Raw genomic sequence first — 16,092 nt, 5'->3', positions numbered from 1 at the left:
TCTCTCTGTGTCTCTGTCTCTCTCTCTCTGTCTCTGCCCCATCTCACTCTGCCCTCACTCTCTACCCCCGCCTGCCCCCCACCCTCCCTCCATCTCTCTAGATGTGACTGCAAGTTGGGGGCTGTGCGTCAGTAGATAGGGTGGTTATGGGGTAAAAGGAGCAAATTAATAATATGAATATAATATCAAGGGGGGTAATTAGCATGAGTGCGGGGGGGATAGTTAGTGTGTGATGCTGCATGCTGCCTCCCCTCCCCCCCCCACAACCGCACGTTGGGGGAACAGACCCAACGGGTCTGCACTTGGTCTAGTACTATTACTAAAACTCTTCGTCTTGTTTGTGGCTGGCTGTATGTATGTGTGTGTGCCAATTTCTATTTTTGTATTTTCTTCCAAAAGCTAGGCCACAGCCTCCCCATTTTCACACATTCTATTTACATTTTTCCCGTCGAGGTGATAAACGTCTTCCCGTCACATTCCCACCTATATTTCCGCACTTTTTAATCGTTTATAAAGTTTTTTTTAAAAAGGATGGCATCACAATCAACTCGTAAGGCAGGACGGGACACTACGGGAGGGAGGGGCACTCCAGCGCACCCGTGTGGCGGCTGCTGCCTGCACCCGACACCTGGTGGTGATGGTGGAGCCGAGCTTGATGCTCGAGCTGGAGTGAGAGCCGAGCCCGGGGCTTGGGATGGGGCCGTGACCGCCGACGCCCAACACCTTGTGGGTGAGGGTGGAGCCACAGGCCCTGACTGGAGCCGAGCCTGGTGCTCGAGCTGGAGTCAAAGCCCAGCCCGGGGCCGAGAAAATAAGCCGCCGCTGGAACCAAGGGCAAGCATGCGTCCAGGCCGGGCCGAGTATGAGAACCAGGCTGAGTTCCAGGCCCTGGCGCTGCTCTACGACCTGGGTAGGTCCTGGGGCAGGGAATGGGAGTGAGGGGAGGAGAATGAGGGAAATGAGGAGGGAGATGGGGGGGGGTGGAGTTGGGAGGTGCCCCCTCCCTATCTACCCTCACTCTCACCTTCGCTACCCTCCTCCATCTCTACCCCCCTCCCTTGCCCTCTCTACCCTGCCTCCCCCCCCCCCACTCTACCCCCCCCTCCCTCTCTACCCTTTCGTTCTCTACCCTTCTCCCTCTCTATCCCCCTCCCTCTCCCTCTCTAACCTCTTCCCCTCCCCCCCTCCCCCACACCAGGCTTGAGTGACTGAGCTGCCAGCCCAAGAATCCATTCTGCCCACAATGTCCATACTAGCCCTCTGGAAACCAGTCCCTTCAGCCCACACCCATACCTGTGCTCCAGAACCCCCCCCACTGGCCACCAATATTGGAATTGGTGGAGGGGTGGAATATTGTGTTGGGGGACAAGGCCTCCCATGTGAAAATGGGACCCAACAGGTCCCACTTAGTCTAGTGTTATATTATATGTTGTGAGCACAGGGACAATGACAAGATTCAAGGAAGTCAGCTTCAATTAATTGGATGGGTTACAAAACTGGAAATAGGATTTAAATTGAATGAATCCAATTAAAGATGTATAAAATCTCCATACAGAATTTACCTTTTTTCAAAAAAGAATAATCCATTTACTGCAAGTTATTGCATAGGTATATATGATTTTTTTTTTTAATCTTTGGGGCAATGTCACATGCAACAAAATAATAGCTTTCTTGCCATAACTTGCAGAACACAAAATCGAGAATTGGAAAGCAGCATACGAAACTTTAAAAGGCAGCAAATGTCGGTCACAGGCCGCCATGGGAAATCCAGAGTGATTGACAACCACTGAAAGCTTCTACTCATTATGAAGCCATTATCAAGAAGGTTAATCAAGAACTAGGATACCTCTCAAGGGCAATTAAGGAAAGAACAAATCATTCAGTTCTGTGCACATCATGATGAAGCAACATTTGAAGCAGTATGCATAATTTATGGCACACTCTTTAAAATAACAATTATGTATTTCAACTGATCAGACAACATGAATAATTCTGAAATTCTATTAAGTCAGAGTTTGCTGCCAACGAGAACCTATCCTGCTGACTTATGTTGCAAGTATGAACATGCCTTTTGTGTGTTAGCCATCTGAACTTACACTCCAAAGCTGTCTCAATTTAAAATGGCGTTGGACGATCTAGTAATGATATCACTCGAGGATCCCAGAAAAAGTTCCACTCAAAATACAAACAGGTCGCTTTTCACAGCTGACCAAGCCTCAATCCCTATCAGTGCCACACAATGTCTCAATTGACATGCCGATACATTAAATTACATTTAAAAACTATTGAAAACGAACAAAATAAAATATATACAAAAAATCACTTAACATTTTGAAACAATTAACTTGTTAGTTGATTTAAAAACTTTAACCACATTTTCTAACCGTTCCTGGATTTTTAACTATCCCAGGCTTGCCTGTTCTTGTATCCATTTGAGAATTGTTCTCTCTGGCTCATGTTACATCATTTCATTACCATCAAAATATAATTTCTCAACATTTAATTTCACCTCTACCTCTCTGACCTTTCCACCGGCTACATCTCCAACAGGCATTTTACAGTCCTTGTCACTAAGCCTCCAAGTTACATGGCATCAACATATTTAGGTGTTCCCCATCTATCCATTTCTTTATCATTAATATACAACTCCTAGTACCTACCCTTTAAGAAATCCACTATGCAACATGCATGAAAAAAAATCATACTCCTGAAACAATCACATCTTTCACACCATCAGTCCGAAGAAGGGTCCTGACCTGAACAACGGAAACAGAGATTGGAGGAGGTGCAAGTGAACCTCTGCCTAAACTGAAAGGACTGTCAGGGTCCCTGGACAGAGTCGAGGGAGGAGGTATTGGGACAGGTGTTGCATCTTCTGCGGTTGCAGGGGAAGGTACCTTGGGAGGGGGTAGTTTGGGTGTGAAGGGATGAATTAACCAGAGAGTTGTGGAGGGAACGGTCTCTGCAGAAGGGGTGTAGATGAGAAAATGTGGGTAGTGGTGGGATCCCGTTGGAGGTGGCGCAAATTTTGGAGGATTATGTGTTGTATACGACGGCTGATGGGGTGGAAGGTAAGGACTAGCGACTCGGGGGAGGGGGAGCAGGGGCAGAGCTGCGGGGTTCCGAGGAGACACAAGTGAGAGCCTCATCTATGATGGAGAGGTGAAGCCTCATTCCCTAAAGAGTGAGGACGTCTTTGACTCATCTCGGACTTTCTGGTATGGAACACCTCATCTTGGGCGCAGATGCGGCCCAGACAGAAGAATTGGGAGATGGGGCTGGAGTCTTTGCAGGAAACAGGGTGGGATGAAGTGTAGTCGAGATAGTTGTGGGAGTCAGTGGGTTTGTAATAGTCTTTTAATTTTACTTGGGGCTCTTTAACATTTTAGTTTTCCACTTCAAGTAATCTGGTTAGCAAGCACTGCTTTAGTAACAAAATAATCAAGAACCGAATTAGCAGTTAATCACAGATTAATAGCAGTTACCGACAAAGATAATGAAAGGAAAATTAACTTAGAAAAACAACTGCTCTCAACTCTTACAAATTTTGTCGTGCTATAACCTCATAAGCACCATTATTATGTACACGATAAGTTATTGTCCAGAATGTCTGGATGTGAATTATAAAAGTAATATCCTGCTATTATAATTATGGAATACATGTTGTGGCGTCAGCTGATAGTCAGACCACCTATGGTCGAACCCTCGTCAGTGGTTACGAGGGCTGTCACATGACGTCATAGGGTTAAGGGGAGTGTCCTGCCACATAAGCATATCTCACGTTGAGATCAACCGAGTCAACAGGTAGCTGAGCTCGAGACAACACCCTCGCTCAGCTGCAGCAGCAATGACATTATTATGTGAGAGGACCAAACTATTTCCATCCGATTATCTCACTGAATAAAGCAACTGTTTATTCACCACAGGTACAAAATATTGCTGGAGAAACTCAGCGGGTGCAGCAGCATCTATGGAGCGAAGGAAATAGGCGACGTTTCGGGCAGAAACCCTTCTTCAGAACGTGTTTATTCACCACGTTTGGTGCCGCTACAGTAGAATATTTGCTCCTGATAAATTATGATTCAAGCATAAGCAGCGGTCTTTTCATGATGTATTATTCAGAAAGAAATGTAGTCTTTTAAAATCTAAAATGTTATTGCCTAGCCTACCCGCAGCAAAATTGCACATTGAGTCCACAGTTCTATTATTATTGCACCACATCACAGATCTACCTGCAGCTTGATGACGTGGATACATTCCAAAGCAACTTGTTCAACTTTCATTCATGCCAACAATTGTCCACTCAAAAATAAATGAAGCCCACAAATGCTACGTCAAGAAAACTTTTCCATGTTTAATTTTAAGAACTAAAAATATAGTTAGATTGCATGACAATAATTAATATCAGAAACTGTGTTGATTTTGATAAGCCTCAGCTCATTCTCGAAATCCCTATGATTCAATTATTTTACATCTCACACTTACTTTGATCAATGGAGATGTCCCCAAGGCTATCAAGGCCTTAGACTGCTGATTCAAAATGTACTGAAAGCCTTCACAAACATACCATTCACAGCCTCGATCTGCAACAACATGAAATCCTAATTAATACAGCATTGTGTCATTGTAAGTAAAGTTAAGGTTTGAAGGCTATTTAAAATAAAATCTTTATTCACACAAGATCAATAAGCACTTTTCAGTGACTTACACCATTCAATACATATTAAAAGATGTTTCTCTTTATCTGGTGTGGCGGCCAGTCTGCCCAATTACAAAACTTCCACAAATATATACCGCAGCAATTAAAGATAAATTTAACGTTGTTTACATGATATAATTTGGAGTGACACACTATGCATTCCATTTAGCTTTGAAATTCAAGGCATTTAATTGGTTAGATCAGCCAAATAACTGTGGCTAGAAAAGCAGGTCAGAGGTGGACATCTTCTGCAGAGTGGTCTACCTCTTGAAACTCCAAAATCCCTACAATTAAATACTCTCCCTTGGTCTCAATGAATACAGTGCCACAACTCTTAAAATGTTGCATACCATTCAGGACAAGGCGGCCTGCTTGATTGGTACCCATGAGGAAATATTATATAATAGAACTGCTCGGATAATGACTATTATATAAGCTAGGTAATTTGCAAGAGAAAAGCTTAAGGTTTTCAGAAACATATGTCTCCTAAAGAAATAAAGTACAAGGAAACACACACACAGGGAACGGATGAATCAAAACATAGAAACGCTAATCCGAACCTGCATAGCTGCGTTTATTGCTTTGAGGCAATTATATCGCTGGAGGAAATTGTATTTGATATGATTTTGTATTAATGAATGGATTACTGAATAGGGCCTCTTCTTAGGCCAGAGGTCATCTGCTCTTTCTCTATGGCACATTTTTGAGCTCTGATGTGACATAAAGATGAAGAGTTATGGCCGGTTATGCTGAGATCGAGACAGACTTCAAGGCTGAAATATAATAGACTCTGTAGTTAGCTTTGGCTACGCTAAATTATAATGAGATTGAGATAAAGGATAGGATGTGTGTGAAGGGGAGTAGTTGCTTGGAGAGGAAAGGAATCAGATTGATGGATTTGTTTATAGAAAGTCGAAGAAGCAGATGTAATTCTGATGTAATGATCTGAGTTGTGAATTTACGCTTTGTTCTGTAATATTTGTAAAAGACCTTGCAGAGAGATTGGAAATCCAGCTTCCAGATAGCAGGAAAGGGGCTGCAAATTAGAATGAAGTTGTATCCTGGCACCAAACACATTAATTAAGTTGACAGATTTACGACCCATGTATGCTTGGTTGGTGTGTGTGGTTTTGAACTTGGAAACTGTGTAATTCGGCGAACTCATATAATTAATGTTTTACTACATAGGTAATAGTTTTTTAAACTGTGTAAAATTGTGGTGAAACCAGTTATGAAATGTATTGTGTCTTAGTAGGACTGTAAACATTAGACTTTGTTTAGATTTATAGAAATATCTTTCTTCTTGGTATGGAAAGTGTGTATGACTTGTGTGATCATTGTATTACATATGTATCTTATATTTTGAGGAGTGGTCTTTGATAATTGAGCCTATTGGGGTTTTGCTGTGTTGAAATAAAAGAATTCTAAACAAAGTTATACCACAGGCAAACGAAGGTTGTAAAATGAGGCTCATGTGACTGCTGTTGTAAATCACTAGAAGGACTCCGATGATTGGTTACTAGGTTGTCATACCCTCTGTATCTGAAATGTCTAATACCTATATAAAGCAATGAGTTGGTATCAAAGCTACTCTTCTCTGGACCCGCCCCAGAGCATCAGCTCTGTGTTGGAAGGTTCAGAGACTAGTCTCAGCTGAATAAAGAATCGATTTCAACAGCTACAAGCGTTTGAGTCAAGTTGACTTTTGATTGACAAAATAACTCAGTTTAACACCCATCCACCACCCCAAACATTCCCCCCAGCACTGTCACACAGTTGCTGCAATATGTACCATCTCCAAAATACACAGCAGTTATTCATCCAAGCTATTCTGACAACAATGTGCTCCAAGACTTTTACCAGCAAGCAGTATTTTTGAAGGTCGCAAATTATTTTTCTAAGAAGGATTATCTAAACATAAGAAGAGCATAGGATGATTGAGAATCTGGAATAATGCCACAATTATTCATGTAATCTGATGTAATTTTCCCCTCCAATTTTGATTCACAATTTCCAGTCCATCACGTCAAATTAATTATTTATTCCTCCTCTGAACAAACACGTAGGTTTATATTAATTTCAATAAGTAAACTGACACTGATTAACCCTGAAACAATTTTAGTTCATCATATATTTTGCTTATACATAATATTAATTCCTATTAGAGCAAGGGCTCACGAAAGTTTCAAATATGATCCCATCAACATTTTTTTGATATAGCTGGTACGAAAGTTCAAAGGGATTTTATATATGGGCAAAAATAATTAGAGGAATATAGATGCAAGCAGGTAGAAGCTGGTAACTCCTAGCAGTATATATATAGCAATAGATCTGTTATATTCTGTTATAGTACTTCGACAAATAAATTTAAATTGCAAGGCTGAAGTTTCAATGTAAATTTTCAACAAGGGAATTAATCTGAATAATTTTTGCAAAGTAAAATCTCCCCAGGCTTCACATGGCTACTTTCCCTCAGTTCTGCAGTTCATATCAGCATTGTTGCGAAATTGGAAATTCCATGGCGATGAAATCATGTGGTGCAATCTATTATGCTCTGTTTGCATATAGATTCAACAGATATATGGTGGGGCAGATTTGCTGATGGGTGAGCCATCCAAGTTTCCATTGATTGCCAAAGCCCAGACAAAATAGGGTCTCTCCAACACAAATGGCTCCCAGAAAGGCTGACAGCCAGTGAGGCACCATGCCAGGTAGTTAAATTAACCAGATCAAAATAAATAATTATCTGGACAACTGTTATTTTTAACCACTGAAATCAATGGTATAATGGGCTGACGATATTTGCATCGTTAAGCGGGCACAAACTCAGTAGGCAGGACCTCAACCTGCATGCTGGAAATTGGAGCTTCAGCACAATTAAGTGCTGCTAACAGCAGTTCGAAATGCTTGATTTTCAAATGTATTTCAAAATGGGTCACGAACAAAGATATTTCACTACTTATTAAATCGTTAGCCTCCTTGGAGACCTTTCCTTAAGCAAATGCCATCAACCTTAAAAAAAAGTTATCAATGTATGTTACATTGATACAAAGCAATTCAGCCCACGATAAAATAGCCAGAATCATTACAAATGCCATGCCTTATTGAAATACTTTTAAGTCTACGAAGAACTCTCTCCCAAAACTACATGATTAAGCAGAAATCAAATGCAAGCTGACAAACTGAAGAGTTAAAAGTAAAAGACTGCAGAATAGAGAATCTATACTCACCTAATTTATTTCTTTTCTTTAGTCCTCTGGAAATAGCATTCACTCTTGCATTTTGCATAAAGATTTCAGAGGCAACATCTGCTGTTTTCTGCCAGAAAAATGTAAAAATGCTTTAAATGAAGTATGATTCATAACACTATTGAAGTAATTGAACATTTAAATGAACAATATTGAAAGTGACCGCATTCAGAATGGTGCTTCCCCATTGTATATTACATGGGATTCCCAAAGAGGAAATTTGAAGAAAATCAAAATGTGAGAGAGCACAGCATTCTTCATCCAATATGTTTCTATGTTACCTCCTTAGAGGAAAAGGGTATTGAGCAATGCGGACAGAAAACAAGACAATTTGTTATGATTGTTTTCTGAAGAGAGGCAGTAATGCAGATGGTTTTTGATGCAGTAATTCCTACAGTAAATATCAACATCTACATAAATTTTCTACATCTACAATGAATTTAGAGGGGTTGGTTAGTAAGTTTGCAGATGACACCAAAACTGGTGGAGTTGCATACAGTGAGAAGGGATGTCAAAGTGTACAAAGATATAGATCAGCTATGGAAATGGACAGAGAAACAGCAGATGGAGTTTAGTTTGAGCAAGTGTAAGGTGTTGTACTTTGGAAGGTCGTCCATAAGGGGAAGTATATAGTTAATGGCAAGACCCTTAACAGCACTGATGTACGGATGGATCTTCGGATCCAAGTCCAAAGCTTCCTGGAAGTAGATAGAGTGGTAAAGAAGGCACATAATATTCTTGCCTTCATCGGGGCATTTAGTACGAGAGTCAGGAAGTCATGCTGCAGCTTTATGTGACCTTGATTTGGCTGCATTTGGAGTATTGTGTGCAGTTCAATGTTCTATGATGATTTCAATGTCATGACTAACCAGGAACAGAAATGGAAACCATTCACAATCAAAAGCTTTAAGAACAAACAAACATAGAATGTTTTGCTCATAGATTCAAACTTGTAAAAATGGCCCGAAAAAATGGTTGTCTCCCAAAAATAATTTCTTTAAAATTTCTCCCAGTGTCACAGCTGGTAGAGATACTGCCTCACAGTGCCAGAGACCTCAAGAGAGTCAAGAGTCAATTTAATTGTCATTTGGACCCCTTAAGGTCCAAACGAAATGCCGTTTCTGCAGCCATACATTACAAACAAATAGACCCCAGACACAACATAATTTACATTTTACATAAACATCCATCACATTGCTGTGATGGAAGGCCAAAAAAAAAAACTTAACTCTCCACTGCACTCCCCCCCCCCCCGATGTCAGAGTCAAAGCCAAAGCCCCCGGCTGGCGATTGTCCCGCGGCCATTATACCCACGCCGGGTGGTGCGAGGTCGCACACCGGGTCTTGGTGTTGGAGCCCCCGGCGTGTGCTCGCAGAATCCCGTGGCCATTCCAAGCCGCGCGGGGTGGTGCTGTAAGGCCCCGCTCCAGGAGCTCTTCGACCACGCAACTCGGGCGGGAGAAGTCGCCGTTGCAGGAGCCCTGAAAAGCGGTCTCCCTCCAGGGACCCACGGGCTCCCAGTGCCGCCGTCCGCAGGCCCGCAGTTGCAGCCTCCGAATCAGCAGCAGCAGCAGCAGCAGCAGCAGCAGCAGCAGTGCTCCACCACCGCTCCACCCGCTCTGGACTCGGCCAGCTCCGCGACGGTGAGGTGAGTCGGCACCAGAGTCCCCAGTCTTCTTCTGTTGGAGGCCGCTCCTCATTGCAGCCCCAACGACAACGGAGACCCGACAAGAAAAGGTCGGGTCTCCCGTGCAGGGAGAGATTTAAAAGTTGCCCCCTCCCTCCCACCCCACCCCCCCACACACACATGCCCAACAAAAAATAACAAAAACTACATATAAACATAGACAAAAAATAATAAAAACGCGGACGGGCTGCAGAGGCCGCTGCTGACGAAAGTCGTGCCGCCTACCGGTACCTACCTGGGTTCCATCATGACATCAGGTGCATTCTGTGTGGAGTTTGCACGTTCTTCCTGTGATCACATGGGTTTCCTTCCACATCCCAAAGACATGGATTTTTCTGCAGCCTTTGTTCACTCAATACCCCCTCAAAGTGTAGCACCAATTGGCCTTTGTAAAATGTCCCTACAGTGTAGCGAGTGGATGCGAAAGGTGGCTAACATAGAACTAGTGTGAACATGTGATCAATGGTTAGCGTGGACTCAGTGAACCTGTTTCCATGCTCTATCTTTCAATCACTTGTGGAGCAACAAGAACATTCATGGAACTTTTAGAGGCAAAAAAGAATGATCAACATCAATTGTAATATTTATCCACATCACAATAAGTAAAAGCCCTGTCCCACTGTACGAGTTAATTCAAGAGTTCTCCAGAGGTTGCCCTGATTCAAACTCGGAGATTTACGCTAATGACCACTCGTAGGTACTCGGGGCTCTCGTGGACATTTTTCAACATGTTGAAAAATCTTCACGAGTCTTCCCGAGCTTACCACGTTTCCCGAGTACCTGCCGTTAGCGTTATGAGCCGCTAAGAGACGTTCCCGAGCTCCGACGTGCCCGCTTCGTACATTCTACGCGCGTTTGATTTTTTTTTTTAACTCGGGAAAGCACGTGAATGAACTCATACAGTGGGACAGGGCTTTAACATTACTTAGTTTGTTAATTAAGTACTAGTTCAAATCTATGAAAACTGATATTGAAATGTGTGAATATTCATAAAGTTAGCTATAATTATCCTCCTGCCCGAAATAACAAGATACTGTTGGCTATCATTCCCTCCCCCCAACAAGTGATGATTTGCCAAGCTACAACAGTACAAGCCTTGTCTGTTGATTTCAAAGGTTTCAAAGGTCTTTTATTGTCACATGTACCAATTAAGGTCCAGTGATATGCGAATTACCATACAGCCATACGAAAAAAAGCAACAAGACACACAAATACATAAAAGTTAACATCATCATCCACCACAGCGGATTCCCCACATCCCTCACTGTGATGGAAAGCAAAAAGTCAATCATCTTCCCATTTATTCGCCGGCGGTCGGGGCAATCGTCCGTCGGGACGATAGAAGCTCCCGCAACCGTCAGTTGAAGCTCTCACGTCTGGGCAGTCGAAGCTCCTGCGGCCTGGAGTTCCTGAAGTCAGTCTCTAACCAGAGACCGTGAGCTCCGTGATGTTAAAGCGTGCAAGTACCCACGGTTGGAGCTCCGAGGTCCATCCCTGACAAAGGGATTGCGGGCTCTGTGATGTTAAGTCCGCCGGCGATCGCGGTGGAGCTCTCAAAATGGGTCTCCAGCAAAAGCCGCCAACTCCTCGATGTTAGGCCGCAGTGCGGACGTAGATATGATACGGAAATAAATCGTATCTCCGTCGAGGTAAGAGATTAGAAAACATTTCCCCTAACCCCCCCCCCCACATAAAACAAGCTAAAGAACACTAAAAACATACATTTTACACACACTATTAAAACACAAAGAAGGACAGACTGTTGGCAAGGCAGCCATTGCTGGCACCACCGAGATTTGCTGATGACTTTATGAAACATTATGGTTTGTAACACGGTAACATGCCCTTCGGCCCAACCTGTCCATTCTGACCAAGATGCTCCATCTAAGCTAGATCCATATCTCACTAAACCTTTTTCTATGTACCTGCCCACATGTCTTTAAAATGTTATGGTAGTTCAACTACCTCCTCTGGCAGTTTGTTCCATATACCCACCACACTTTGTGCAAGAAAGTTGTCCCTCAGGTTCCTATTAAATCTTACCCCTCTGGTTCTTGATTCCCCTACCCTAGGCAAAAAATTCTGACTATTCACACTATCGATTCTCCTCACAATGTTAGACACGTCTAAGATCCAAGGAATAAAGTTCTAGCTAGCCCAATCTCTCCCTATAGCTGAGGCCTTCGAATCCTAGCAACATCTCCATAAATCCTCTCTACACTCTTTCCAGCTTAATGCTATACTTCCTAGACCAGGATGACCAAAACTGAACACAATACTTCAAATGCAGCCTCACCAACATCTTGTATAACTGTAACATAACGTTATGTGGCTCATGTACCAATTGTCCTCTTTACCTCTACCTGTGACGCCACTTCCAGAGAATAGTGAGCAAGATTTCTGCTTAGTCTTTTTGAGGACAGTTTGTCCTTAATCAAATGCTGCTCTTGGAGGGGGAAATGGAGTGAACACATGCAGTAGAAAATTAATATAGTTAAAATATAAATCTAAAGAAGATGTGGCTAGAGGGAAGTGATCAACTGGGTCAGAAATTCTGCAGAGGGGAGAAAGTATCTACAGTCTAGGGCAAGACCTCCTAGCCCAAGTAATATATCTAACTGTTTTGACAATTTTCATCATAGAAAATTTCTCTCAGAAAAGATAAACGAATGTCACCATTGAATCTGCTTGCATCAAACTTTCAGGAAACACTTTCAAAAGCATAATTTGAAAAAAATACATTTCTCATGTTATCTCTTACTCTATTGTACTTAAATCTATGGTTATTCATCAATATACCACTGGAAATGTAATCACCGTTAGGATTTATCCTGAGGTCACATCTCATTTTCACTATTTTGAGAATGAACTTAAAGCTCTCGCTTACTGCAATTCCATGGCAGGGATGTAATGCTGAGGCTCGGGGTGCAATGCTGAAGCTTTATAAGGCGCTGGTCACACTGCATTTGGAGGATTATGAGCAATTTTGGGCCCCATATCTGAAGAAGGATGTGTTGGCGCTGGAGAGCATCTAAAGGAGGTTTACGTTACGTGAATTATCCCAGGAACGAGTGATTAACATATGATGAGCGCCTGACGGCGCTGGGCCTCGACTCGCTGGAGTATGGAAGGATGAGGGGGACCTCATCGAAACTTACCAAATAGTGAAAGGCTTGGATAGAGTGGATGTGGAGAGGATGTTTCCACCAGTAAGAGTGTCTAGGACCAGAATAAGTGTGTCATAGCCTCAGAATAAAATGATGTTCCTTTAGGAAGGAGTTGAGGAGGAATTTCTTTAATCAGAGGGTGGTGAATCTGTGGAATTTATTTCCACAGAGGGTTGTGGAGGCCATGTCAACTGATATTTTTAAGGCAGAGATAGATAGATTATTGATTTGTACAGATGTCAGGGGTTATGGGGAGAAGGCAGGAGAATGGGGTTGAGGGGGAAGAGATACACTGGATTCACTGGAAATGGCCTTGGAGGGGAGGATGCTCCTCAAGCGGCAGAGCATCTTAGACAATGCAGCTCACCCCCTCCATGACCCACTGGTCAACCCGAGGAGCATCTTCAGTAACAGACTGGTTCCACAAAGATACAGCAAAGAACACCACAAGAGATCCTTTTTCGCTGTGGCTTTCAAACTGTACAACTTCTCCCCCTTCTGTCGTGGGGTGAACTGATTCTAACTGCCCCACCCAATCTTTGCACATCCATTGATCCTGGACTTTCCACTCGTCCCTTTAATTTCATGTATCTTGGAGTGCTTAATTACTGTTGGCAAACCAATTTCCCACCTGGGATAAATAAAGTTCTATCGTATCGAATTGTTTAGATCAGCCATGATTGAATGGCGGAATAGACATGATGGACCGAATGGCCTATCACTTATGAACTCATGAGAGGTGGGATTCTTAAAACCACATGTAGAGGAAGATGAGCATAATATTACAACAATATTGTTTTCCAGTATACACAAGCAAAAAAAATACAATAGCTGCTGGATATCCAAAATTTCACAAGCTTTATTCCATTTATTTCCTTCTTTTTCTCACAGTGATTGTATTGTATTTTTATCTTCGCATGAAATCATGTCATTTAAATTTATGTATCCTTTTACCCTGCGCATTTAACACCAATGTTTCTGCGTTTTCTGTTTCTCTACAGACATACTTCCTCAATAAATTCCAAAACTTATTTCTAGTTTGATCCAAATACTTGTAGATTGTATTTTTGATGATTTAATTATTCCTTATAAGGTGTCAGATAATTGCAAACATAATTATCTGCAATTAAGTTATACTCATCAATCTCCTGCTCTGTTCTTGAATGAACAGAAGGCATCTTCTACACATTAAGCATTTAACCTTCATTTAATTGTACTCACCTCAATGACATTATGACAGGACTTGCAAAAGAATTTGCCTTCATCTGAGATCCCCCAGTTAATCACACAACATTGTTCACATGGTTGTCTAAAATCTCTCTGAAAAAAACCCACAAACATGTAACTCATTGGCTTTTTTTAAAACTAAGGGGGAGGAGTGGGGGGGGGGGGGGGGGGGGGAAGGGGGGAGGAGAGAGGGAGGGGGGGGTAGGGAGAGAGAGAGAGAAAGAGGGAGGAGGATGGAGTAGGGAGGGGGGGAGAGGAGGAGAAGGGATGGAGTAGGGAGGGAGTAGGGGAGGGGGAGTAGGGATGGAGTAGGGAGGGAGTAGGGGGGGGAGAGGGAGAAGGGAGGAGTAGGGAGAAGGGATGGAGTAGGGAGGGGGGAGAAGGGATGGAGTAGGGAGGGGGTGGGGGAGAGAAGGGATGGAGTAGGGAGGGGGGGGGGAGGATGGAGTAGGGAGGGGGTGGGGGGGAGAAGGGATGGAGTAGGGAGGGGGTGGGGGAGAAGGGATGGAGTAGTGGGGAGGGGTGGGGAGTGGGGAGGGAGTAGGGAGGGGGGGGGAGGGGGAGAAGGGATGGAGTAGGGTGGGAGTGGGGGGAGGGGGGGGTGGGGGGGAGTAGGGAGGGAGTAGGGATGGAGTAGGGAGGGGGTCGGTCGCGGCGGGCGGGCAGTTGACGGTTTTTCCAGCGCTCACCGTGTTCTCCTCGTCCATCGCTCGCGCGTCCCTTCGGCCGTCGCTGACAACAGCGACCCGGAGCTCGTTCCCCGCGCACGCGGTGCGCCCGTTAAACCGGGCCGGTGGACGGCTCGCGCTCAGGGCTCTCCGATGTCGCAGTGAAATATTACCCGCTGCCTTTCCTCCTGAAAGTTTACGGTGTTATCGTTTTGCCACGTTCATTCTTTGCTGCTGAAATGTTTTAATGCGTCTTTAACAATGTGATGCTGGTGAATCGTAGCATTTTATCGGTCGTGCATTTCAGCAGCTCTTGTAAAAGGTAAAATTATTTAAATGTAACGATTAACGATCAGATAAATTGAAAACAAAAGTTAAATTGGTGTACGACACCGACACGAACAAAGGGTTAAGGTCCAGATGGGTTGTCAGAGCAACCCACTGCAAAAAAACAGCGAACATCTGCAAACCCTTTGTTCGGAAATCCCGATTATCCACCCGGTTTCGACATCCTACCGTGTTAAACCATATACTGGCCGTAATTTTGTGGGCTCCCTAAAATAGTACGTTCAACATATCAAAACATTCTTATCCAAATTCTCTGATTTATCCAACTGCACACTAAACGATCACACATGAATGTTGTAAACGTCTGGAAACTGCACTTTAGATTTATTGTCACATGTAGTTTACTGAGGTACAGCAAAACGCTTTGTTTTACATCCTATCAGGAAGTAGAGCTGCTTTCTTGGCTGTCACATTTGGTCCATCACAGGTAATTGTTAATATTAATACCAAGGAACTTAAAGCTCTCAACCATTTCCATCATTGATGCTAATTGGGGCATGCAATCAATCATGTTTCCTGAAGCATACGCCTTCTTAACCACCCGAAGAAACAAAGCACCAAGTACAGATCATCTGTGGACATTTCGGAACTACCTCAACAACATCATTCAATTGATCCATTCAATACAGAAACAATAATGCCTTCTTTGATTGGAGCATATTGCACCTTTATAAAACTAGGCCGCATTTGGAGTATTGCGTGCAGTTTTGGTCATCTCTTTACAAGAGGGATTGTTTACCCTGGAGCGTCGAAGGCTGAATTGAGACCTGATGGAAGTTTCTAAAATCCCGGAAGTTTAAAAAATCGAAAATAGGTGGTGGAAGGTATAGTTTTTGAAGAAATAATGGAAAAAAATAACAATAGTTGGAATGGTTAAAATTAATTAAGGAGAACCGGTGATTTTTTTGATAAAGTAACAGAGGGTTAATGAAGAGCAAGCAGTGATTGTTGTCAGTATGGATTTTCAGAAAATGACTAAGTTTCACATATATAGTTGGCTAACAAAATTGAGACTTCTCAGATAGTTGCACCAGGTTGGATATGGCTA

The 16,092-nt window shown here is 43.1% G+C and overlaps 1 protein-coding gene across 1 annotated transcript in view; it reads right to left on the bottom strand.

The window, feature by feature from the left end:
- taf1b (TATA box binding protein (Tbp)-associated factor, RNA polymerase I, B) overlaps positions 1–15,445 on the bottom strand; it is a 58,829-nt gene extending 43,384 nt beyond the window's left edge. The window contains exons 1-4 of the mRNA XM_055635298.1: positions 14,718–15,445; positions 14,023–14,121; positions 7,930–8,017; positions 4,486–4,583 (exon numbers count right to left, since the gene is read on the bottom strand). Of these exons, the coding sequence (XP_055491273.1) occupies positions 4,486–4,583; positions 7,930–8,017; positions 14,023–14,121; positions 14,718–14,735 (303 nt within the window). The 5' untranslated portion in view covers positions 14,736–15,445. The remainder of the gene's footprint in view (positions 1–4,485; positions 4,584–7,929; positions 8,018–14,022; positions 14,122–14,717) is intronic.
- Positions 15,446–16,092: the final 647 nt, after the last annotated feature.

Source organism: Leucoraja erinacea, chromosome 5 (assembly GCF_028641065.1).
Source record: "Leucoraja erinacea ecotype New England chromosome 5, Leri_hhj_1, whole genome shotgun sequence".
NCBI lineage: Eukaryota > Metazoa > Chordata > Chondrichthyes > Rajiformes > Rajidae > Leucoraja > Leucoraja erinaceus.
Note: the sequence above shows the minus strand (reverse complement) of the source record. Positions and strands in the feature narration are given on the sequence as shown.